Source organism: Schistocerca piceifrons, chromosome X (genome assembly GCF_021461385.2).
Source record: "Schistocerca piceifrons isolate TAMUIC-IGC-003096 chromosome X, iqSchPice1.1, whole genome shotgun sequence".
NCBI classification, from domain to species: domain Eukaryota; kingdom Metazoa; phylum Arthropoda; class Insecta; order Orthoptera; family Acrididae; genus Schistocerca; species Schistocerca piceifrons.
The window spans coordinates 862,133,223-862,159,740 of record NC_060149.1 but is presented as its reverse complement, the minus strand read 5'-3'; the positions used below and the strand labels follow the sequence as shown (position 1 = coordinate 862,159,740).

General features: G+C 39.7%; 1 protein-coding gene across 1 annotated transcript in view; it reads right to left on the bottom strand.

Moving 5' to 3' along the window:
• Window positions 1–26,518, bottom strand: part of LOC124722738 (Down syndrome cell adhesion molecule-like protein Dscam2) — a 202,553-nt gene that overhangs the window by 20,385 nt on the left and 155,650 nt on the right. The window contains exons 9-10 of the mRNA XM_047247880.1: window positions 12,903–13,196; window positions 1,850–2,026 (exon numbers count right to left, since the gene is read on the bottom strand). Coding sequence (XP_047103836.1) covers window positions 1,850–2,026; window positions 12,903–13,196 — 471 coding nt within the window. The remainder of the gene's footprint in view (window positions 1–1,849; window positions 2,027–12,902; window positions 13,197–26,518) is intronic.

The window sequence follows — 26,518 nt, the reverse complement described above, 5'->3', positions numbered from 1 at the left end:
GCCTCCCCACTACTTTTCACAATGTCACAAAAACAGTTTCATTTATAGTTTTGTGTCCATGTGACTGTGAATATACTTTTGGAATGGATTCTTTTGACTTGTTTGGCTTTAAAGTACAAGACATGTTTCATTTGTTAACTTTTTTGTGACTACCACTCCAGTAACTGAACTTTGCGAGAAATTTAATGGCTTATTTCAAGATGCTTTAGGCAGGGCTAACAATTCTGAGGCCCATATCCATATGAAAGACAATGCTCAGCCTTGCTTTGTTCCCACTCACCATGTTCTCCACACCATTTGGAACCAAGTTGCTCAAGAACTATCAGCTTGGCATGAAAGTGGAGCGGTTGCATCCATTGCAGCCAGCCAATGAGCATCACCATTGGTCATCATAAGGAAGCCATCAGGAAAACTACGGACTTTAAGTCAACAGTGAACTCACAAACTGTGAGTGACTCCTTTCCTTTGCCATGTCCTGAAGAATTAATGGACAAAATGGGTGATGGTCACTTTTATTCAAAGACTGATCTCCGAGATGCTTACTTGCGCAGTTACCTCTTGATGAACAGTCCCAGTGCATTCTTGCTATCAGGAACCATCAAGGGTTATTCAAATTTTTGCATTCGCCATTTTGCAGTGCTTCCACACCTGCTATCTTTCAATGATACTTTTAACAGTTAACAGCCCACATACTAGTTTGTACAAATTACTTAGGCAATATTGTTGTTTCTGTATTTACTCCTGACACGCACTTACATGGAAATCCCAGCAACAACACAAATAATGTAGCAGGCATTAGATCGTTAAATGAAATTAAGAATACAAAATTACTTTAAAAATAAAAATTAGAAGAAAATAATGATTACAAGAGAGAATTGCTAGCCAGTTATTATCTTCAGAAGGCAAGATGCTTAGTGTTAGTGACAAACACATGTAACAGTCAAAGTGACAACACTGTCGAAGAATGAGAAATACCTACCTCTGATGGGTGGGCCCTTCACAACCTAGGATCTCAGTGACTTGTGTTTCCTTTTTAGCCTTCCCAATCTACATTTATGTAGATAATCTGCAAGCCACTGTATGGTGTGTGGCAGAGGGTACCCTGTACCTATGCCTCTCTCCTCCTCGATGGAGGTACTAATAGTTCCAAAAGCTATGATAATGTCATCACTTTTAGATGTTTAGGTTTCCATCATCAGTACATAACCTTTTAGTGCATGAAGATAACCAACAGCCAGCAAGTCTGTCTTATAATTTATTAGATTTATCAAAGAATTTTTCCTTCCATATCATTAAGATGAAAATAATGTCTGATATGATGAACACAATAGGATTTTATTTTGTGCAGAAACATGAATAAAGACAACAGCATTTCAGATTTCATCTATTTAAACACATGAAAGACAAGATATAACTATAAATATGTAAGTTTCTTTTTATTTATAAGATAAGAATATAAGAATCCAAGAATGTTATTCACTATGTAAAAATTTTGCATCAATAGAAATATTTTCAATTTACACGTACAATACTTGACATTTTTGCTTTTTTAAATTTAATTTGATGAATTATTTTACACTCATATTCCAACATTTAGAACATTTTTCTTGTAAAAAGTTGTTCTGCAATCAATGATTTGTAGGTCCACATGATGCTTGATTTTATAATTAAGAAAAGACTGTTTAATGTTAATGAGCTGTCTTTGTTCCATAGTAGAAGGAATATAATATCATAAATGTACACAGGCGTGGAGTCAAAATACCAAACATTCTGAAGTGCTGTTGGCATGGTTAGTTTCATCTCAGGTATTATTAATTGACACTTATATGTAGCTGTTTGGTAACATTACCTCCAAATTGGTTTGATGAGAACATCTCTTGATTTTTCCTGAGATACATGAAAAGACCAGTGGCAGCTGCTATAAGAACAATAACTGCTGATGCTGTTGGTCCTATTATCAAAAGTTCATTATAAAACGTTTTGTCCTCAGATACTGAATGCTCTGCTGTATCGGGTGAAATTGTGGCTGAAAGTAAATTTTACAACAATTAAGAAAATATATAAACTGGATCTGTAAACTGGATCTGTAAAAATACCTTATTTCTGGAGACTCTGCACAAGTTAGAAACATGGCTAAACTAAAACTGTGTAAACAGAAATATTAGCTCTAATACAGAAGTAGCCATTAATGTTAACCTGCCATCATAATGGTTCATTTCTACTGTTTCAGTCAATGATTTCCTAATACACCATTTGAAACTCTTAACAATCCCTGTTTCTTTCAGTTTATCCATCTCCTTAATTTCTTGCCTTTCTACAGTTTTTCACAAAATGGTTCAAATGGCTCTAAGCACTATGGGACTTAACATCTGAGATCATCAGACCCCTAGACTTAGAACTACTTAAACCTAACCAACCTAAGGACATCACACACAACCATGCCCGAGGTAGGATTTGAACCTACAACCGTAACAGCAATGTGGTTCCGGACTGAAGCACCTAGAACCACTCAGCCACAGCGGCCGGACTACAATTTTTCGGTTTTAACCAGCAAATCATAAGTAAAGTCAGTGTCTACATCTGCCCTGGATATATTCTGCAGTTTAAAATTTGGTTTTGAAATCTCTCTCTCTCTCTCAGTATCTCTCTCTCTCTCTTACCATTACATAATCTCTCTGAAAACTTTTGATGTCTCCATTACTCTTCTGCATATATGATATTCACTCATAATTCTTAATCCAAGTGATAGCAATGATTAAATTATTCTATGTACAAAATTCAACCATATTGCTTTTTCTTCATTCCTTTCCCCTAGTTCTTGCATTCCTACAATTTTTTTCTTTCTCTCCCTTTTCTTACTACCAAATTACAGTCCCCATCACAATAAAATTGTCTTCTCCATTCATACATTCATTTATTTTGTCACACATTGTGTTCAGCAAAACCCATCCTGAAAGAGAGCCTTCAGAAATGTGGAACAATCCATATTATACATAAATAGCCAGAAACAATCACTGCAGGCTATTTCAAATAGGTATACTGTACTAAAACCAACATATGTCTCTTCCTTAACTATGTGAATAATTTCTTTATCTCATCATTGAATGCAATTGACAAAAAGAGAAAATACAAAAACGAAACAAGCTAAGCAGTCAAGAGGCAATAAGGACATGTAGAAAATGAGACTGACAGGAAATGCAAAATGGCAAAGCAGGAATGGCTAGAGGAAAAATGCAAGGCTGCAGAGCCATGAATAACTGTGGAAAAGATATATGCCGTATATATGAGGTTCATTCAAATGAAACCTGGTCAGTGTATCTACCTTTGCCTTACACGTAATGTGGCATCACATAACTGCGGGTATGGTGGTGCCATCTATTGGTACAGAGACTGATGTGTGCCCACCATTTGATTTTGCATGGCGCCAGTGTGGTTTCACACTGACGAGAAGGTGGTCACACTAGTTATAGTCCGCTACCGAACATGCAGGCAAATAAGCAGGAACAATGAGGAGTGATTCGATTTTTGGTGGCGGAGGGAGTTGGAGGCCATCAAATGTATTGACAGATGAAGGCTGTGTATGGTGAGTACAGTCTGAGTCATTCAACTGTAGTGGAATGGCACAAATGATTCCTTGAGGGGTGCGAGTCACTGGAAGACGATGTTCATCCTGGACGGGTTCATCATGTCACCACACCGGAAATCGTTGCGGAAGTGAATAATTTAGTCTTGGACAACTGCAGAATCACCATGGACCTCTAAAACAAGCTATTCACAGATATTGATTCACAATGGACAATGAAGTGTGTGACTGGGCCCAGGCCTGGATCTGACAACAGCCTACTAGCTAATTCAAGGATGGAATTGACTGGTTAGTGTCACAATGGGATAAATGTGCCAACAGTTTTGGTGACTCTTTTTGAGTATGTGTACTGTGTATAACAACATTTTTAAGTTAATAAAATTGTTAATGTTTCTTTACACTAGTGACCGGGTTTAATTTGAATGCCCCTTATAGTAAAATAACATAGTCCTATGTAGAAAACAGAAGTGTCTCTAAGAATATCATCAGCTCAGATGGCAAGTTAGTACTGAGTAAGGATGAGGAATCTAGGGGTGGAAAGAATATTCAAAGAGGAAATGAACTGTAACACAATATTGGAAGGGAAGAGGAATTTGACTTGATGAGAAGGGGGACACAGCAATGCTGCAGGAAGAATCTGGTAGAGCTATGAAAGACTAAAGTCAAAACAGGGCCCCTGGACTAGATAACATACCCTCAAAATTAGTGAGAGCCCACCTTGGCAAAATCACTTCACTTGGCATACAAGATGGAAAACTTAAATAATAAATTAAAATATACTTAGTTTCACGGTAAATGATAACAGCCAAACAGTTGCAGAATAAAGATTTGTTGAAATCCTTGACCACAGTTTCGGTATATCTAAGTATACCTTCATCAGAATCAAAAATACACCTGAACAGGAAGACACCTTCATTAGCAAAAAACTTAGCAACATAACTGAGATAGAACAAAAACAAGCACTTATAGCTTTAAGTGTCCATGAAAATTACCAAAGTATTATGAGCACAAAAACTTTTAGTCACTTACTAAAATCACATCCTGCAATGGAGATGCATAAAACAATTGTGCAAAAGATATCATCATTAGTTAAAATTAAAATATCATCTTCATTTGTGCAGCATAATTATGAAGAGATGGTCAATGCGAACATGGCATACTATCAGTACTTAGCCTGTGAAGAGGGTGTGGAAGCACTAGGGCATACAGGTTCACCAAGAGAGGGCACTTGTGGCATGTGTGAGATATTCACGTACATTAAAACCCGGGATACATACACATGCACATAAAAATTTTAAAAGTTGTGCTAATTCAAACCCTCTGTTTTAATAAATAAAACATATCATAACCAATTAAAACACCTATGTACAATAAAAAATATGAACACCAATTTGCTATGTCCTAATGTCAAGCAGGTGAAGCTTGCACTAAGGAACATATCCAACGAGAGAGGGCACTAGTGTTATGTGCGAGAATCTCATGTAAATTAAAGACTAGGATACATATTAGCAGAAACAAATATAATATTGTAGTAAATTGAAACCATTGGTTGTCATGAATAAAAACCTAACAGATCATTTAAACCACACATACACATGGAAAACTGTGAACAACAATCATCAAAAATACATCAAATCCCAACAAGACAGGAAAGGAGCATTTCACCAGCATCAACAGACAAGAAAACTAGCTTCTAGTCAGCCAGACTATATTTCTTTAGCGCAAGAAGGGGTTTGAAACAATCCAGAAAATTTTTGTTTCCAAGCTGCACCTGTTTGTTAAGAATAAATCCATCTTTTTGAGATAGATGTTTGAAAATTTCTAATTCCTCGAACAAGTCCAGGTTTAACCCTTACTCACTTCATGAAGCAATTCTACATCATCCAGTTTATGTGGTGTATGCTGTACGAGCATTAGATGTCCAGCAAAAGTGAAATTGTACATGTTTTCCCCAATTTTACCTAGCATGTGTTCTTTATATCTTACTTTAATGGTTCCACCTGTCTGTTCAACATAATAGTTGGGGCAGTCGTTACAAGTAATTTTGTAAACTCTGGATTTACTGCCAAGTTCTTCTCGTGCCCCAATAGTATGAAGCACTATTTGTTTTAAGCTGTTGTTTATGGAAAGGCAACTCTGTAACCATATTGCTTCTGTAGAAGTCTCTTTATCTTGTATGATACGTTCCCCAAAAATGGAATAGAAATAAAGTTATTACCCTCACTCTTTATTGCCCTGTTATCTCCTAAGGGTGAACATTTTACAGCTGTTTTTTTCCTAACAATGTGGTCAATCAATATAGGGTCTTATCCATTGTTAATAGCTATGGATTTTACTAAATATATTTCTTTTTCTAAACAATCCTGTTCTAAAGGTGTGTTCATGGCACGATGGACTGCAGGGTGAACAAAGGCAATTTTGTGAGTTTGTGGATGACAAGAATCTACTCGGATAATACTATCAGAAAAAGTATTTTTACGAAAATTGTCTTATTTCAATCTGCAGTCCATCATGCTGTAAACAGACCTTTAGAACAGGACTGTTTAGGAAAAGAAATATCTGTAGTAAAATCCATAGCTATTAATAATGGATACGACCCTATGTTAATTGACCAAATTGTTAGGGAAAAAAAACAGCTGTAAAATGTTCACCATTAGGAGATAACAGGGCGATAAAAAGTTAGTGTAATAACTTTATTTGTGAGTTTCATTTTTAGAACACAACCTACGACCAGCTTAGAGACAGAAGTGATGACACTTTCTGCAGGACCTGACCATCAGTTTGCAGGGCAATGCTCAAGCACATACAGTGCAAGCTGTTACTGATTTGTTTGACTGATGGGGCTGCTAAGTGCTATAGCATCTACTGCTCTCCCCTGACTTAAGCACTCGTAAGTTCAACTCAGTTACTAAACTGAAGGAAACACTTCACAGCATTTGATTCAGAATGGCTACAGATTCGTTGGGCAATGGATCACGCCACTCAAACTGTCAACACAACTGGCACTGCTACGAGTATCCCACAACTTCCACATCGCTAGCAATGGGTTATACACAATGCTGGTGACTTCTTTGAAGGTCAGTAAAACTTTGACACATGTATCTATTTTGTACAAGCTATTAAAGTTCCAACCCTCATATTATTCCAAATTAGGACCCCCCTGCTCCAATGTCTAAGCATATCTTCAATGAATACTACACCATGCCTTGTCTGGAGCTTCCTGTGGGCCTGGAAGGCTGAAATTCCACAAGAGATTCTTGAGCAGGGAACTCACTGAGCCCCCAAATGACTATCCTCCACTACAGAGGATACCAACTGGTGAGAACTTGAGATGGAAGATTAAGAGGAGCCTCAATCATGTCAGGACGGGTGTAGCACCAGTGAAGGCAAACCCGAGCAAGTGGGGCCTAACAAATGAACATGATGACAGATGTGATTGTGGTGAAAATCTGGATATGGATTTGTTGTAACTGTTCCAGTTGATGAATTAAGGAAGAGAAGTGAAGATGCATTGGCCACAGTTCCTATTTTGGGTTGAAAAATTTTGATCTCTGGACATAAAAAATTAAAATAATGTAAGTCAATAACTGGAAATTTTCATGGTAGTTAACACCATGTATTACAAATGGATTTATTAAATTGATTGTTGCAAATACAAATGCAGTAGAGTAACTGATCAATCAATTTGGAGAACAGCACATTGAATGTAAGAGCTATTTTGAGCTTGATGTATTTAAGGATTTCAAATACATTAAGTATTTACAAGTCTACAGGTTTAGACATTATAATTTGTGATGGCAGCTACTGTGCTGCACTATCACCTCCTGTCATTAGCCACACTGGCAATTTCTTTCTGCTTCATTATAAAACAGCATGCCCATTTCTGTTGTACAGACATAACAAGTACAACTTTCTGTCCCACCCTCGATGTTTATAGGTCTAAAACACCTGTACAACTCTCCATTTGACTAAGGATGAAATGGTGACTGTGTAAAAATACTGAATATCACTATGTTTATAGAACTGTTTGAACAGTGGTGATGAGAACTGAACACCAATGTCTGCAAAAATAGTTTGAGGTAGACCTTCAATGTCCAAAATTTTTGTCAGTGCCTGGATACTGGTCTCTGGTGCAGTAAATGCATTTTTACAACATAAGGGACAGATGGACATCACATCCACCACCAATGATTATGTGGAATAGATCTGTAAATTCACTGTGGAACCTGTACCATGGTTTCATGGTGTAGGCCAGGTTTCCAAAATATTATTAAGAGTTACTACTTGATTTTTTGCATATCATCCTCAGCCAAGGGCCGCACTTTTGATGTCGCTATCTACACTGATATGCCTAAACATTATGACTCCTGTTTAATACCACATTTGTCCACCTTTGGAATGTAATAGAGCTGCAATTCCGTGTGGCATGGATTCAAAAAGACCTTGGTATGTTTCCAGAACTATGTGTCACGAGATGTCTGCACATGGGACATGTAACCCCTGTAAATTATGGGCCATTTGTTTGTAGGCTTGAAGCTGGCACCCAATAGCATCCAAGATGTGTGCCATTGGGTTTCGATCAGGTGAATTTTCTGGCCAAGACATCACTGTGAGTTCACTATGATGCTCCTCAAACCACTGTAGCACAATTTCACCTTGTGACATGGACAGCTATTCTGCTGGAAGAAGCAACTGTCATCATGGAGGACATCAAATATGAAGGGACACAAGTGGTCTACAGTAATGTTCATGTGGTTCACAATTGCCATGGTGCCTTTGATTACAATGACAGGCCCCATTTAAGCCCAGTTGAATGTCTCCCAATATATAATACTGTAATTATCAGCTTGCATCTGCTGTATGATGCATGCTTCAAGTAACTGTTCATCTTAATGATGGCATACTGTACAAGACAAAACCTGATTCATCAAACCAGGCAATACCTTTCCATTGATTCAGCAGCCAGTCACAATGATCTTGTGTCCACTTCAAACATAACTGACTATGTCATTGGGACAGCAACCTGTTGGAAAGACTCCATGCCAGGACGAATGGACTACCATATCAGTGGCCTGTCAGATATATTCTCCACTAACTATGATGTTGGAAAAGCTGCTGCTTTAATTTTATATATACAGTCCAATTTAGACAGGGTGCTTTACTTCTGTAGTTGTTTGAAGGAGGGCGAGAGGGATGAAAAATTTCCACATCATTCGTAACTGAGAATTATTATTTCCTGAAAAACAACTGAAGTTATTTCAGTGTCTTAGGCACACTCAATTTGTCAAAGCTTACTAAATACTGATGGGTCATATGCGTAACTTCTTGCTTAGAATAAGCCCCAGATTTCCAACACCTTGTATTGGAAAAGCTCAGACTGAAGGTTGCATTCCTGCAGTTTGTGGAACAGTGTATGGAGATTAACCAGATATTCCTATGCTATAGACCTAGTGGCATACATGACACACTAGAGGGGAGACCAAATAAGCTATGTGACTTTGAAATTGCCACAGAGGCATAAATTCCTCATTGGTTTCTTTGATGACAACAAGTGGGATGACCCATTGGTTGATGAGACTAGTCCAGTGGCTCATTCTTCAAGACAGACTGCCTTGGATTTCAAGGCCTTCTTAAATGCACATGGACTTTTTATTACCACAAAGGGCTTTAGTATTATTCGTGCCTCATAATTTGTTGCACAACCCAAACCTAGAGGAGAAGGGAGGGTAAATTCTTGGCAAACAAACAGGATTGCACCAATGAAGTAGGTTTATGTACACTCAAACACATTACACAGTAACAGACAGCACGTGCACACTCACTGGCAAGAACAGTAACAAGCAGATCAGTAAAAGTAGTGCTAACTTCCAAGCAAGAAGAACTCTCAGAGTTTCATGCATCCATACAGGACATCAGAGTTGCTTATCAAACTGCTGAAAGGGATTCCTTATTCTTAAATATGGATCTTTGTACCTGTCTGCAAATCAACGTCTCTTATATTAGTGAATAGCAATCTGTCCTTTCTGAATTGTTATAATTATACAGTGAAAATACTACTAGAAATATTTAAGTTATTCTCAGAAGCGTGCAGACACACACACACACACACACACACACACACACACACAGCTCATGGCTCTAGGTACTACAGTCACTCCTTGGTACCTGGGGCCATGTATGTGAGATATTGTTGTGTAAATGTGTGAGAATTCAACTTCTGAGGAACGACTTCATCTGAAAGCTTAAATGTTTCTAGTATTATTTTCAGAATGCCTATCTGTGACTCAACATCTCCCCTGCATGGTGAGTAACAATCTATACTTTCCATATTGTTGTTATTTCACCTTGAACTTTACATTCTTTGATATTTAAGAAAGTAATATCCACATGGAATATATTGTCATTTTTTACTGTAATTAGCTATTCATTGTACTAGATTTTTATTGTGAGGCACAAATAATGATACAAAGAGGTCTTTAAGGAACCTCTGATATTCAGTTGTCTACTTTTTATATGATGTTCTACATTTTTCTATAACAAATTCTATGCCACCTTTAGCTATATTTACCACACATTGTGATTTTTCAGGAAATTAAATAATGTAACATGAGTTAGCATTCGTATCAAGACACCTGAATTCCTTTTCAGATCTATAGTGCAGATTTTTTATGAGACCATTGCATCCTGTTTTTAGAGGAGGCTGCATACACACAAGTAGTTGACTTAATGACATAATATTTTAGTTTCCCTAGCAGAATTGTCTCCACAAAAATCAAAACCTTGAAAAGTTTGTGGAAAAGACAATAAGACAATATAGTTTTCTATATTCCAAAAACAATTGATACAAATGTTTGACCACTCATTATCACATCACCTTTATATATACATTGCTGAAGGCAAAAAAATATGCTCATGACCATTGCCACAGCTACAGACTTAAGTGTAGGAAATAAGCAACATTAGGCATACTTGATCAATACTGACAGAAAGTCAATATCAATATTTCTGAAAACTATGGCTTTCCAGATAATTCTGCATGATGTTATTAATTCATTCTTATATTGCTTGTTGACTTTTAAAATATGTTACATTTAAAATAGGTTATTTTGGTGGCTTATATTTGATATTTTGGATGCTCACTATAGTAGCGCAGAGTAGTGCTGCCAAGCATTATAGTCACCAAGCTGTAGGAAATGGATGCACAGACTATGACTTGTCTGCCATTGATATGGTGATGGCTTGCCTCTCACTTTTCAGTTCTTGTAATTTTGTTTGCTTTTTTATACTGTTCTTCCTTCTCCTGCCAGAAAGAAAGAGTGTAGGCCCTTGTAGGAACTTAGTTCTTTTGAGCCACACTATTAAAGAAAACATATTGTGCTGTGCTGTGCTGTCCTGTGCTGTGCTGTGAAAACATGTGGGTTCATTTTCTTTCTCTCATTCAGTTTTACTTATGACTGTAGGGCATTTAAATTATTAGACCAACTGTTTCTGCAAATATTTTCTCCTTACATATCATTCTATGCAAAAATTGTATACACAAGAATGTGCTGTTTTGTTTTCATCCTTGCAGTCAGCTTTAATAGAAAGCACAAAAGTTGTATTTATGGATTATCAGCTCATGATTAGTATACTGCTATGGTATATGAATCATCCATCTAGAGTGAAACTGTACGAAATACTATCAATTAAACTACAGCCAGTTTTAAGAGAAAACCCGTACATTTTCATTTAAAAAATATACCGTCTCTGTCTGTCTGTCTGGATGTTTATTAGAATATTGTTTAAAAATTTGAAGTAAATTAGTCACAAGCTTGCTGAAATTTTTGCTAACAAAGTTTTCCCATTGTATATTACTAGCTTAGTGCCCACTGCTTCACTTGTGTAGATTGTATGGTCTGCAAAGAGTGTTTTGTTTTTCTTCATTCATATTTCTATGTTGTTCGCAAATCGCAGCTCCTTCTAAGCTTTTCTCAGTAATTAAGGCCATAGAAGCATGATCTATCCTGAATATATTTCTGACCAAAAAGTGATTCTCGTGGCTGGAGTCCAAGGTTTTTGTTAAGCATGCCTTTTGCATTCTTGTGGTGATACTTCCATAGAAACTCTTATCTGTTGACACATATTTCTTTGTATCTAACTGAGAATTGAAATACCAATTTTTATAGATTTAGCTTTAGATTTTTTTTAATGTAAAGAAATATTTTCTTAAAAACTTTAATCCCCTATCCCACTTCCATAGGGGTTAACTTTCCAGAAACATTGAAACACATATTTTTTTTAATTTCTAACCAAATTTTTATTTATTTAGCTCTGAAAATTCTTCCATAATGAAATAATTAAACAATGCTTACAGTATAAGATCAACTTCTCCAAATTTCAAGTTTCTGTTCTTAGTGTTTTGAATTGGATGATGATGATTCAGTGGATCAGTCAGGCCCTATTTCACCCCCTTAGGGATTAATTTTCAAAAACCCTGAAATATGTATTTTTTTTATTTATAACACCAGTTTTCATAAATGTAGCTTTAAAATACTTTAGTTGTTCTTTAATAATGATTTATTTTAAAAAAAAATAAAATAAAACTTTCACCAACTGTTTCACCCCCATACAGGTAAAAGCTCCCAAAATGAACATGCATTTCCTTATTTCTGACCAAGAAACCAAATACCAGTTTTTGTAGGTCTTGCTTCAAAATTGCCTTAATAGTAACATATATTCATCTCCTACTCACCTACTTAGGGAAGGAATTTTGAAAAATCTCTTCTTAAATTATGCCTACAGTATAAGATTAACACTCTCTCCAAATTTCAGGTTTGTTTCCTTAGTGGTTTGGGCTGGGCGATGATGAGTGAGTCAGTCAGTCAGGACATTGCCTTTTATATCCAAACATTTATTAAAGTACCACATAAAAATCTGAAGTAAATTGGTCAATTTCTTTATGTTCAGCATGAACAGTCCAGTGGGATAGAACTTCAAATTTAGTAAAATTTATTTTGGCTATTAAAGATGGAATTTCTATGTTGGAAAACTTTGCATTCAATATCTATATTTTCATGCTATGTTCACATATAACACGTGTGTGTGTTTCCTCCTGCAGCTTTGGTCTTGACTGCTAAATTTTATGACTCTCACGCAAAATTTGTGACAAGTGAATGTAGCAGTAGCATAATGTAAATTTAGTCTTTGTTTTTCAACAAATAATGCATGTTTTAATGCTGCTGATTATATCTAAATACACACTGCTGCCACATCCATTTATAATTCATGTGATCACTTACTATATAGCTAACATGTATGCAAGAGCTTAATGTCTACATACCTCCTCCATATGTAAGTGTTACGAAGTTGTATTCCTCTGCAGTTGATCCAGCACTATTATGAGCTGTAATGCGTAATGTATACCAGGTTTCTGGATCCAGATCCAGTACTAAGAATTCCGCTTTTTCTACTTTGATATTATTCGAAACAAGTGTCCATGCTATTGCTTTCTTTTGTTTATACTCTACAACAAGTGATGTTATTGGACATCCACCATCATTCCAAGAAGTCAAGTTCAGAGATATCGAAGTAGAGTTCACTTTTATCAAGTCTGCACTGCTTGGAGCCACTGGAGCTGAAATTTATTTATTCATTTACTAATCCAGAGATCATCTGATAATGATACAGGATTTATCAACACAAAACAATGAAAATAGATAGTTGAAACACACAAACACATTGAATATACAGGCTGAGTCACTACCTATTGCCACCTAGAATAACTCTGAAAGTATCATAGTATCTGAAAAGTTTGTGGGACAAATGTTACATGAGACAACGGTGCGGGGGAGGGGGATATTATGACATTGGTTTTTTGTTGCTGTGTGGAGTCGTGTCAGAGATATGAAGGTCAACTTTGTTTTTTTAAATGCCATGCTATAGATTGGTACTTATTTTCTATTAGCGGCTATTGAAACGAATCCAATGATGTGTAACAGTAAAGTCTTTGAAGGTCACAAAGGTCAAGAAGGTGCCATGAACTTCCATTTACAGAAGGTGTTCGAAGTGATGACCATTGATATTAATGCAGTGCTGCAATCTTCTTATCATGGATTAAGAGACATTTCTTATCACTTTGGCACTTATCAAAGCACATACTCTGACAATTCTCTCTCATATTACATGTAAATAGTAAATATTTGCCAAATACAGCGTATCCATCTAATGTGCCATTGACACGTAATCATCATTCGACAGTTTCGCAATACAACACTAATTGGAATGGTAAGACTAGTATTGTAGAATCAAGTGAATGTGAATGATGTATTCCTTCAAAGAATAAGTTGATATGCTTCTCATTTACGGAGAATTCCAATGAAATTCAGTGAGAGCTAGAGACATATACATTGAAAGATATCCTCAACATACTCACCCTACATGTCATACATTTAAATGTGTGTGTGATAAACTGAGGACAACTGGATGTTTAACACATAAGAAACATATCTGGCAAAGGACAGCTACTAACGAAGAAATGGAAATTGGTACTCTTACCACTGTGGTTCGAGATCCTTGTGTTAGTTCACGTCAAATTGCAAGGGAATCTGGCATGAGCCAGAGTAGTGTTGTTCGTGTTCGGCATCACCATAAATATCATCCTTACCATATCAGTCTCCACCAAGAATTAACAGGTATGGATTGTATGCGTCACACTGAATTCTGCTGATGGGCTCAACTTCAGTTTCAGAGGGATGACACATTTATTAATTTGATTTTATTTACTGATGAGGCTACATTCACGAACTGTGGAACTGGTTAATTTGCATAACATGCACTATCGGGCAACTGAAAATCCATGTTGGCTGCAGCAAGTTGCACACCAGAAACTGTGGTTGGTGAATGTATGGTGTGGGATTCTGGAGGGCAGAATTATAGACCCCTATTTCATCGATGGAAATCTTAATAGTAGGAAGTACACCACATCCTGCAAGAACATTAGGTCTGTTATTGGAAGAAATACCTTCAGGAACAAGGAACAGAATGTGGTATCAACACAATGGGTGTCTGGCACATTTTTCACTGATGGATAGAAATGAGTTGCAGAGACAATTCCGAAAACATTGGATTGGACACAGAGGAGATGTGTCATGGCCACCTCTGGATTTTTTCTTGTGGGGATTTGTAAAAGACATTGTTTATAAACACGTTCCAACTACACCTGAAGATATGCGAGAGAGAATTGTCAGAGCACATGCTTCAATAAGTGCTGATGTGATAAGGAATACCACTCAATCCATGATAAGAAGATTGCAGCACTGCATTGATACCAGTGGTCAACACTTTGAACAACTTCTGTAAATGGACGTTTGTGCCACCTTTGTGACCTTCATAGACCTTCAAAGACCTTACTGTTACACATCACTGGATACATTTTGATAGCCAGTATCAGAAAATAAATACCCAATCATAGCAGGGCATTTGAAAAAAGCAAAGTTGACCTTCATATCTCTGAAACAACCCCACCTAGCAACAAAAACCCGACGTCACATTATGGACCCTGTTGTGCCATGCAACTTTTGTGCTACAAACTTTTCTTCAGCTCCTATCATACTTTCAGAGTTATTCTTGGTGGCAATATTTAGTGACTCACCCTGTATAAGGCTACTTTCATGAGGCTAGGATGGGCAGTCTGCTGTGGCCTTCCTGTGAGAACTATGATCTATACCAGCATTTGCTTGAAATTATTTATAAAAACATAATCAGGGTGGCCAGACAGAGCAAATTCAGTCCTCCCAAATATGAAGTCAGTGTCTTAGCAACTGCACTGACTCATGTGGTCGATCCATATTGTACAATGTTCTTTTGTTCCTATATGGTTTGCACAAAGTAACTTACAATATAAGTTTTGCACTGTTTCTTCACATCTCTCTACACTACCACTGCACACACTAGGAATACCCACTGATGACTCCAGGAACATAAACATACTGTTATGCCTCTTGCACTCTCTTCTGTATGTCCAGAAAACTGACTCCAAGACCATAAATTTGCTACTATACAGATGCTGAGATCAGGAGAATGAAAAGGCATTAATATTATGCACTAAGGATCTTGAATTCATGATTTTCTTGTAAAAATAATTACAATATGATCAAGAATTTTAATGTGACAGGGCGTTGAATCTGCCCCTTCCACAGTTAACCCATACTCTAAGTGTTATCTACTACTGGGTCACAATAGGAAGAGCCTTTTTACTGGTGCTGCCTGTAGTGGACAAAATTGACACTACACCGAGGGGGCTCACCATCTTTGGTGAGTTCATGCATGCCTGACACAAGGCCCTAGCCTTTGCAGAATCTTCTCCTTTCTATGCTGCATGTCTATCCTCTTGCTACTGCTTTCCTCCTCCCTTTGGGAACATAGTTTCTGGGAATGCGTTCTGCATTTTCAGTAGAATGACATCAGAACAGTCCCTTGACTGTTTTTTTTTTGTTCTTTTTTCCTTTCTTTATTTCTCTTCCTCCGATCTGGTGTTTGAGGTTTCTTTTTTTCTCCTTCCTCACCATGAACTCCTGAAGGCTGGACCAAGTGTCTTACATGTAACAGGTGACTGGGTAATGAGTGATTACCAGCCCCAGGTCAACAGGTTAGGTTCACACGTTCCCCTGGTACAGGCCAGGCCCAGGGAGGAGCGATTGCCTTCCCAAATTGCCAATTGGTCCCTCTGTCAGGTGTTTGGGAGGTGTGACCTGAGGTATGAACAGTCACCTAAGACAGGTGAGACCCGCTCTGAGTGGGCCCCCTCTTGGATGGAACATGCCATCAGAGATGCTGGCAATCATGGTGGATTCTCTCACAATGAGCAAAACATCATCTTCTCATTCTAGGTCTAGTAAATATAAGCGGAATGAGGCTAACAAATTAAAGACCCTCCCAGCTGCACCTTGGTTCCTCGTAGTTTCGTGTACTGAAGATGGTCGGACCTTTGCTATGGTTAATCCATTTATTATGTAGAAAGGTGTTGATGTCATTGCCGGCCCTGTGAAATCCCATTCTTGTTTACACAATGGCACTTTGCCTTTGGAGACTATTTGTGATTCTCAAGCATAACAACTGCTTGCTACTTTGCTCCTCCATGGCTATCATGTTCTTGCCGAGGCCCATCGAACACTGTATTCCTTGCATGGCATTATTTACACTAGGCTGCTTGATCATCTGATTGAGTCAGAAATCCAAACTTACTTCTCTCACTGCAATCCATAAGGTGATGAGAAAGGTAGTATATCATTGTGCCCACACGTACTCTTTTTTTCACGTTTGATAGAGTAGTGCTTCCATCCAAGATGAAAGCAGTCTATGAAGTTATCACAGTCCAACCATACCATTCAAACTTGATGTGTTTCTACCAGTGTCATTGTTACAACCATACTTGAATGTCCTGTCAACACCCTATCAAATGTGTAGCTTGTGGTAGGAATGCCCACTAGGGCGATTGTCCACCTCCTCCTCCCTGCTGTATGAATTGCAGTAGCGGCCGTGCAGCCTCCTCCCAAGATTGTCCCATATATTTTGATGAGCTGGCCATCCAGGAGACTCAGATGAAGGAGAAAGTTCCTTACCCTGTTGCTTGCAAGTTGTTGGGTAATCAGAAAGCCTGCTTTTCAGCATCTGGCGCTTGCAGTACTATTCTTGCTAGGCCTTGCTCTGTGAAGGACATGGCCACACAGAAATGTGGTCTCAAATTCAGCACTGCAGTTGTAAAATTGCTCATTGTCATTGTAGCATGTCCATCTCCTCCTCCTCCGGCTGCGCAAAAAGCAACTAAATTTTCACCCCACATGGCGAAACAACCTGCTACACAATCAGCAGGCCAGAAAGGGCAGAAGGAATACCCCCATGAAGACTTTTTGCGTCCCTCCAGCCAACAAACATTTGAATCATCATCTGACAACCACAAAGGCTCCAAGAAATCAAACAAAGGCACTTATTCACTGACTTGGAGATCCTCTTCAACAGTATCACTGCATCATACCCTCACCTGGCTGACCTCCGTGTTGCCAGTGTGCACTGTCAACCATTTTTATGCCCTGTACTCTGAAGACCAACCAAAGGATAATGCTGATGCCTCTGTACATCTCAAGGAGCAAGATCCTCCAGCCTCTGCAGAGAGTCTTTGAAGACTGGCACTCAGCACACATCAAGGTGACACCCCTTCAGTTATTCTCGCCTCCCCTTTCCTCATCATGACTCTCCTCCAATGGAACATTTGCAGCCTTAGATTCAACAAGGAGGAATTATGGCTGCTCTTGGAATCATTCATCCACTTGTTCTCTGCTCTAGGAAACAAAATTCCACCCTCACGACTGCTTTGACCTCTCACATTTCTATCTGGTCCATTTTGATCTCCCACCGCCCCTCCTGCCCCATCCCCAGAGGATGGCATTGCATCTAATGATGGAGTCCTGCTGCTCATCCGGAATGATGTTCATACTCACACCATCTCCCTGAACACCTGGCGGCAACACCAGTTCTCTTTGTACCATTTATATCTCTCCGTCATTCAGTGTCACCAGAGCAGACTTCCTCCAGCTTAAGGGCAGCTCCCTCGCCCCTTTATCATTGCTCGGTGACTTTAATGCACACCATCCCTTTTGGGGATCTTCCAGAATTTGTCCGAGAGGTGCCTTCTTGGCTGACCTTTGCAATCAATTCAACCTCATCTACCTTAACACTGGAGCACCCACGTTCCTTTCAGACTCCATGCACACTGATTCACATTTGGACCACTCATTCTGCACTGCCCAGATTGCCTATCACCTTGAGTGGTCCATTCTCTCTGTCACGTACTTGAGCAACCATTTCCTGTGAGCTATCCATTTGCTGACTCCTACTCTACCTATGTGCAAACTCAAATGGCTGCTTTCTAAGGTCAACTAGTGCCTTTACTTCTCCATTGCGACCTTTAATGAATGACGTTTCCCCAATTGTGATGACCAGATGGAATACCTTACCAACATTATCCTTACCATCACAGGACATTCCATTCCTTGCACTTCATCATACCGTGCCATGTTCCAGTCCCTTGGTGGACTGAGGCATGCTGCAATGTGGTTCATGCATGGAAAAGTGCTCCCTGCATTTTTAACTGTCATCCTAAGATGGCAAACTGCATTTGTTATAAACAGTTGTGTACCTAGCATAGTCGCATTCTTCAGGATAGCAAAAAGCTAGCTGGATTTCATTTACTAGTTCTTTTAACAGTTCTACTCCCTCTTCCATTGTGTGGACCAACCATCGACAATTCTCTGGGGCCAATGTCCATTCTCCCATTTTCGGCCAGACTGTAGCAGATGACGTCATAGTGGACCTTATTGCTATCTCCAGCACCTTGGGCTGCTATTTTGTGGAGATTTCGAGCTCCACCCACTGTCTCCCCATCTTTGTCCATGGAAAATGAGTGAAGGACACTCGAGTGATACTCTTCTCTTCTCAGAATTGTTAGTGCTACAATGCCGTTCTTACAGTGAGGGAACAAGATAATGTTTTTACTTCATCCTGATCCTCTGCCCCAGGGCTGAACGATGTACAAATTCAGATGTTGCAGAACCTTTCTCTTGTGGGCAAGCACTTTTTCCTTCATATGTACAAAGGCATCCCAACAAGTGGCATATTTCCCAGACGTTGGTGTGAAGCCATGGTCATACCCATACCTAAGCCCGGTAAGAACAAACAACTTATTTATAGTTTTCTGCAGAAATTCCAGACTGTGGTTGTGGTTTTCTATTTGGAGAAAGTCTACGACACCTGCTGGAGGACTGGTATCCTCCATACTCTTTACATGTAGTACTTACGAGGCTGCATGCTCCATTTCCTTGAAGAATTTTTAAAAGACAGAGTTTTCAAGGTACATGTGGGTTTTGTCTTATCAGACACCTTTATCCAGGAAAACGGTGTGCCTCAGGGCTCCATCCTGAGGGTCATCTTCTTTGCTATCACCATTAACCTTATTCCGCCCTGTCTCCCATCGGGCATCACTGGCTCCCTTTTTGTTGATGATTTTGTGATCTATTACAGTTCTCCATAGGCTTGTCACCCTGAAGGGCATCTTCAGTGATGTCTCAATCATCTTTATTCGTGGAGCATCGACAATAGCTTTCACATTTCCACTGTTGCTCTTCTGTTCATTGAAACTATGAAATTCCTGGGGCTCATGCACAATAGGAAACTTTCTTGGTCCTCCCACTTGTCTTCCCTGGTCACTCACCGTACGTGTTCCCTCAATGTCATGCACATCCTCAGTGGTACATCCTGGGGAGTTGATCAGATCATCCTCCTCTGTCTGTACCAGTCCCTTGTCCATTCAAAACTAGACTGCAGCTGTTTCATTTATGCACCTCCACATCCATCCATCTTATGCATTCACACTACAATCCATTATTGTGGTATCTGTTGAACACTGGTGCCTTTTACACTAGCCTGGTTGAGAGTCTGTATGCAGGAGCTGCTGAACTACCGCTGTCATACCAACATTATGTTCTCCTCAGCAGATGCACATTCCATTTGCCTCCTGTGCCTGGTCACTCATCCTATGTCTCCTTCTTCGATGACTCCTTTGACTGCCAGGATAGGGCACATCCCTCTTCTCTGTTACTTCCTCGAGTTCACTTTCAGCTACTACTCTGGCAGCTTAACTTCATGCTACCTGCCATTTTCCCAATGGGTGTGAATCCTTCACCACCTTGGCTTCATGCAGTGGCCTGTTTTCACCTTGGACTTCATTCGCTTCCTAAGCACTCTTCTCCTGACTTGCTATATTGATGTAAGTTTCTTGACCTTTCCATGGAACTTCACAATAGTACAATTGTGTATGCTGATGGCTTTTGGACTGACCTTGGTGTCGGGTGTGCCTTCATCAATGGCATCGATGATTTTCAGTACTGGCTGCTGGGACATTTACAGTTGAGCTTTCCCCCCTATCAGGCCATGCAGTACATCTGGCGACACAGACTTTTGAGCTGTGTCATTTGCACTGACTCTCTCAGTGCCCTTCAGAGCCTGTGTGTGCTATACACCAACCATCCCTTAGTGCAATAGATCCAGAAAAGCTTTCACTTGCTCATTCTTGATAGAGCCACTGTGATGTTTATGTGGGTCCCTGGTCACATTGGCCTGACAGGAAACGATGTCACTGACGCTGCTGCCAAGGCTGCAATCCTACCTCAGACCACTAGTTCTTCCATTCCCTCTGATGATCTCTGTTTTGCTGCCTGTCAGCAGGTGGTGTCACTTTTAACACCACCACTGGTCTTTCCTTGATGGGAACAAGCTCCAAGGAATTAAACCTTTCCCAGCAGCTTGGCCGACCTCCTTCGGCCCTTGCCACAAGGAGATCATTTCAGCTAGGTTGTGTATTGGGCACTGTCTTTTCAGCCATCGCCACCTGTTAAGTGGTGATCCCCCACCATTTTGTGCTCACTGTCCTCAACCTTTGATGGTTCACCATTTACTAACTGAATGCCCCTTTTTTTTAACCACTTTTGTTCTAATTTATGTGTGCCATCTAAGTTATCAGCCATTTTAGCTAACAACACCCAGGCTGTCAACAGCCTTTTACTTTATATCCATCATAGAAATATGGTGAAGGACATTTAATCTTTTGTTCAGGACTTCCATTGTCTTTATGGCGTTATTTATGGCACTTTCTCCAAGAGAAAAAATTGTTTTTAGCTGTCTTCCATCCATCAATTGGGCTTAACCTGCAGTCACTCTTAACTCCTTTTTTGTCTTCTATGGTTCTGAGATGGGCATGTACAACCAAAGTTGTTTTTGTGCTCAAAAAATAATTGTCACTAGTTGGAAGATATTCATTTGTCTCTGAATGCTGCCAGTATGTCTGCATGTTTCATGTCTCCTTTCATATAAGCATAAAACATGGGTAATGGAGCCTGCACTGCAGGAAGGTGTCAGTGCTACTCATATGGCCAAACAAAAATAAATCTTTAATTTTGTAGTATGCATCGCTTATAAAGTATGTTTTAACTGCCATTTTAAATAGATGTGTTTTACTAATTTTCTTCATAAGGAAATTGTGTAAGTAGAGAAACACTGAGACAGTTCTAAGATTTTCAAACAGAAATTACATGAGACATAAACACCCCGTGGATAGGCAAGGTTCCATTATCCTCATACGTATACAGTGAATGGAGCACAAGATGCCCTCTATCTGTCCTCTAGTAACATCAGGACTTCAATAAACTAACAAAATATAAATATATGCCACATATTCCACCTTTAAACTCTCAGGTGTTCAAATCACATCCAATTCAGTCCCCAACAATCAGTCTTTCCTTCCATCCTATCCAGTAAGTCTCCCCTGACTTAGGGTTCTGGATGACTTTTCTGAACTCTACCCCTTGTCCTAAACCTCACCAGTCCATTTCCTTCCCATTCTTCCTTCTACTTCAATCCTTCTGGCAGAAGAAGGAGCCACTGGCTTCAAAAGATAGCAAACTCTAATATCTTTTACATGCGTGTACTCCAACCGTCACTTGGTGAGTAGATTTTTTTATCTATCCAGTTACATATATTTTTCAAAAATTGATAGGTTTTGATGATATAAAAAAATATTTAGTTGTATGGTCATGTCAATGCCAAAATTTGTAGACTACATAATGCTGCAAAACTTCAGTTTAAATATGTATTGCGTCCAAGATAAGAAGGAGAGTTTCATGCCTAGCATCTTGATTGACGATATTCCTAAGCATGTGAATGCAAAAGTAGGAGACAAATTTTACTCTACCATGATTCATCTTTTTGTGGAATATTAAAAACTTTGAAAGATAGGGACATAAAATTGTTCGAGGTAGTAACTGAGGTGAAGGAGAGTAATAAACTATGTCAGACAGGTGCTGAAGATGTAACTACTGGTCTTCTCTCACATTAAGACAGTCAATACAGTGGTTAACAGCATTTATATAAAAATTTTACCTGTAACTATAATGACTTTTGTCTTTGAGACAAAGAGACATCATTTTAAAATAGAAAGAAAGGAGAAAGAAAAGAAAAGAAAAAATAATAATGAATGTAGAGCACTGAAGCAGATATTTTCTGTCTTGGTATGCTGTCTGTGCACTGCTACCATCACAACCAACACAATCACATTTAAACATTTTGAGCCTTTTGGGCAAAAATGGGAGAAGCAGAAGAATTTTATGAGGATGGTTTCAGAAATCTTCTTTCATGGCATGAAAGATGGTTGGAAAAATCAATCTAGGATGTACGTATATCGGACTACTTATATATATGTTTTTAACTTCTCATCTATTTTTAATAACTGAATAGTCCCAGATTTTGAAAAGCAGCCAGTTGCAAGCATTAAACCTCTCTGGCTCTAATGGACCTGAGACTGTCTCCCCATTATCACATTTTCGTTGTCTTTTTAATTGTATGACTTTTTACTTGTTATTAATGCTGTATCCAGCACATCCACTGATTACTCTGGAATGCCCATAGTCAACTCAGCACAGCGGTGCTGCATGCACTATCAATGCCAAGAGGTGCTGCAAGTGGTTCCATGCCTCCCACTGCTAACCAGATATCAACAATCTGCCACCAATATTTGTGCTTTGGCAGCCTTTGACAGGTAGTTCCAGTCAACCTATAAGCCACCAACTCCATCTACCTTCAGCCATCAATCCCAGATGTCACCACACCTTGTGATTTTAGACTTTGCTTTATACTGTGATTTAGACTACTTTTGGCAGGTGTTGATGCTCTTGCTTATTATTGTGTGTGCTTGAGCAAAAAATGTAATTTCATTCACTCTCCAAGTGGGAATATTCGAGTGCTCTGTATTTGTGCATTTATTGAGTTCAATAATTTATGCCTGTCCCAATATAATATTGGTGAAGAGAACTTCTGGACATGCAGTGAGCTCATGGTTGCAAAACTATTCCATAGCTTGCAACCTCAGTTGCAGCAGATTACTTCTTAAGTAATAGAATCCAGTATGTTGTCCTTGATGGTGAATGTTCATCAAAGGTGAGGGTATCATCTGGAGTGCCCCAGGGAAGTGTGGTAGGTCTGCTGTTGTTTTCTGTCTACATAAATGATCTTTTGGAAAGGGTGGATAGCAATGTGTGGCTGTTTGCTGATGATGCTGTGGTGTTCGGGAAGGTGTCGTCGTTGAGTGACTGTAGGAGGATACAAGATGACTTGGACAGGATTTGTGATTGGTGTAAAGAATGGCAGCTAACTCTAAATATAGATAAATGTAAATTAATGCAAATGAATAGGAAAAAGAATCCTGTAATGTTTGAATACTCCATTAGTAGTGTAGCGCTTGACACAGTCATGTTGATTAAATATTTGGGCGTAACATTGCAGAGCGATATGAAGTGGGACAAGCATGTAATGGCAGTTGTGGGGAAGGCGGATAGTCGTTTTCAGTTCATTGGTAGAATTTTGGGAAGATGTGGTTCATCTGTAAAGGAGACTGCTTATAAAACACTAATACGACCTATTCTTGAGTACTGTTCAAGCGTTTGGGATCCCTATCAGGTCAGATTGAGAGAGGACATAGAAGCAATTCAGAGGCGGGCTGCTAGATTTGTTACTGGTGGGTTTGATCATCACGTGAGTGTTACGGAAATGTTTCAGGAACTCGGGTGGGAGTCTCTAGAGGAAAGGAGGCGTTCTTTTCGTGAATCGCTACTGAGGAAATTTAGAGAACCAGCATTTGAGGCTGACTTCAGTACAATTTTACTGCTGCCAACTTACATTTTGTGGAAAGACCACAAAGATAAGATAAGAGAGATTAGGGCTCATACAGAGGCATATAGGCGGTAATTTTTCCCTCGTTCTGTTTGGGAGTGGAACAGGGAGAGAAGATGCTAATTGTGGTATGAGGTACCCTCCGCCACACACCGTATGGAGGATTGCGGAGTATGTATGTAGACGTAGATGTAGATTCAGCAACAGTTGCAGAGTTGGTAGATACACTTGTAGTGTCAATAGGTCACATCGACCACGTAAAGCATGATCTTTGAACTCTAACTGCTCTGACAAGCCACCATATTAATGTTCCAGTCAGCCTTTGTACCTTGTACAGTGTACACGTGTATCTTTCTTTGTGCTGAAATATATGTATGTATAGACATTTATGGGAACAGTTTGTTGCGTATACAGTTATTAATATTGCCGTTTCCCATACTGGTGGCCCCGAATTTTCTATGTCTTCCGTGACTTCCGTGCCAGCTGTGTGGAATCAACAGGTTTTATGTCCGACACCATGGCTGCCTTACTCAATGTTTTATATGAGGATTTGAAGGCTCAGCTACTACTACAAGGCCACTCCAATCTGCTGCCAATGGTTGTTTCACCATTAACGGACAGTGATTCGTGATCTCCAGTGAAGTTAACCTCAAACTTTGCAGTTCTACAATGGCCGAGTGTTATGCGGTTACCTCAAACAATTGTCTCAGGTTTTGTGTTGCCGGACTTTGCACGCCAACATGTGAAAGGTAAAGTGGACGATTTCCAGAATTGTGTAACGATTGATTGCGTAGTGTTCAAAGGGACCCAAATTTGCACTCTATGCGCCGCAATTTCGGTTATAATAGTTCCATGTGCAATGCCGCCATTCTTGCCAAATGCACACATGGTCAACTGCTATCAAGCTATGCCAGTTTTGCCTTCCTCACAATTTAATAACAGACATTTTTATACATCAAATTTGCCAGGCTCAACCACCAGATCTGTCGCCCAGTTTCTTGACCATGTGGGTTCAAGCACACCCGACAGCACTTCGCCATCCAGGAACGTTCTACCACAACAATGTGACCACCAGCAGGTTTCACCTGTGATTTATTGTCCTACCACATGGGGTGCGTCTCTGATGTGAACAGAAAACTCTTGCTGTTGCTACACCAAGTACCAAACTACCCCCCCCCCCCCCCCCCCCCCCTACCCGCCCCTCACTCACGGGGGGCCCCGATTCCCACCATACAGCCGCTCGCTCCTTCCACAGTACTGTCTGCACCTGCCATGCCAGCCTTCCTTTTCATTCCCGAAGTGGACAATTTTAGTATTATGCCTTTCACCTCTGGTCCAGTATACAGCCCTACCTCACGCGCCGTTCACCCGTTCATTGCCACGGTACGGACCATGTCTGCTGCATCAAAAAAATGTGTGTGATATCTTATGGGACTTAACTGCTAAGGTCATCAGTCCCTAAGCTTACACACTACTTAACCTAAATTATCCTAAGGACAAACATACACACCCATGCCCGAGGGAGGACTCGAACCTCCGCCGGGACCAGCCGCACAGTCCATGACAGCAGCACCTTAGACCCTGCTGCATTGTGCTTCCATGACTCATCAGTGACATGGCAACCAGCTGTTGTTCAGGACATGTTTGCTAGTAACATGCCCACACCAGTAGTGCCGGGTTACAGGACAGCCTATCCTACCATTGGACAGCAGGCCTTCCAAGATACACCAAAGCCACCCTTGTCCCCACCCCCTGGTCATCTGCCGAAGCAACCTCCTTTATACGAGGACAACCCCATTTCATGGTTCATGCTTGTGAAGCACCTTTTCGAGTCACATCAGGCGACCGACGACAACTCTAAATTTCTATGTCTCGTCACGCAGCTCCACGACCACTCAAGATTTAATTTGTGACCTCCTCCTTTCGCCACTGAAGCTGCCAAAATACGAGTTCACCAAGAAGACAATATTGGACTGACTCACCTGCTCGCCACAGGAATTAATAATAAAGATCCTGTACGAGGAACACCTGGAGGACCGCACTCCATCACACCTCTGGCACCACCTTCGTCTACTTGTGAGTGAACAGACGATGACAGACATTACCATGTGGGTGGTGTGGTCTGCCAAGTTACCTACCAACCTGCAGATACACCTGCTACTGCACTCCTTCGAGTCTATCAGA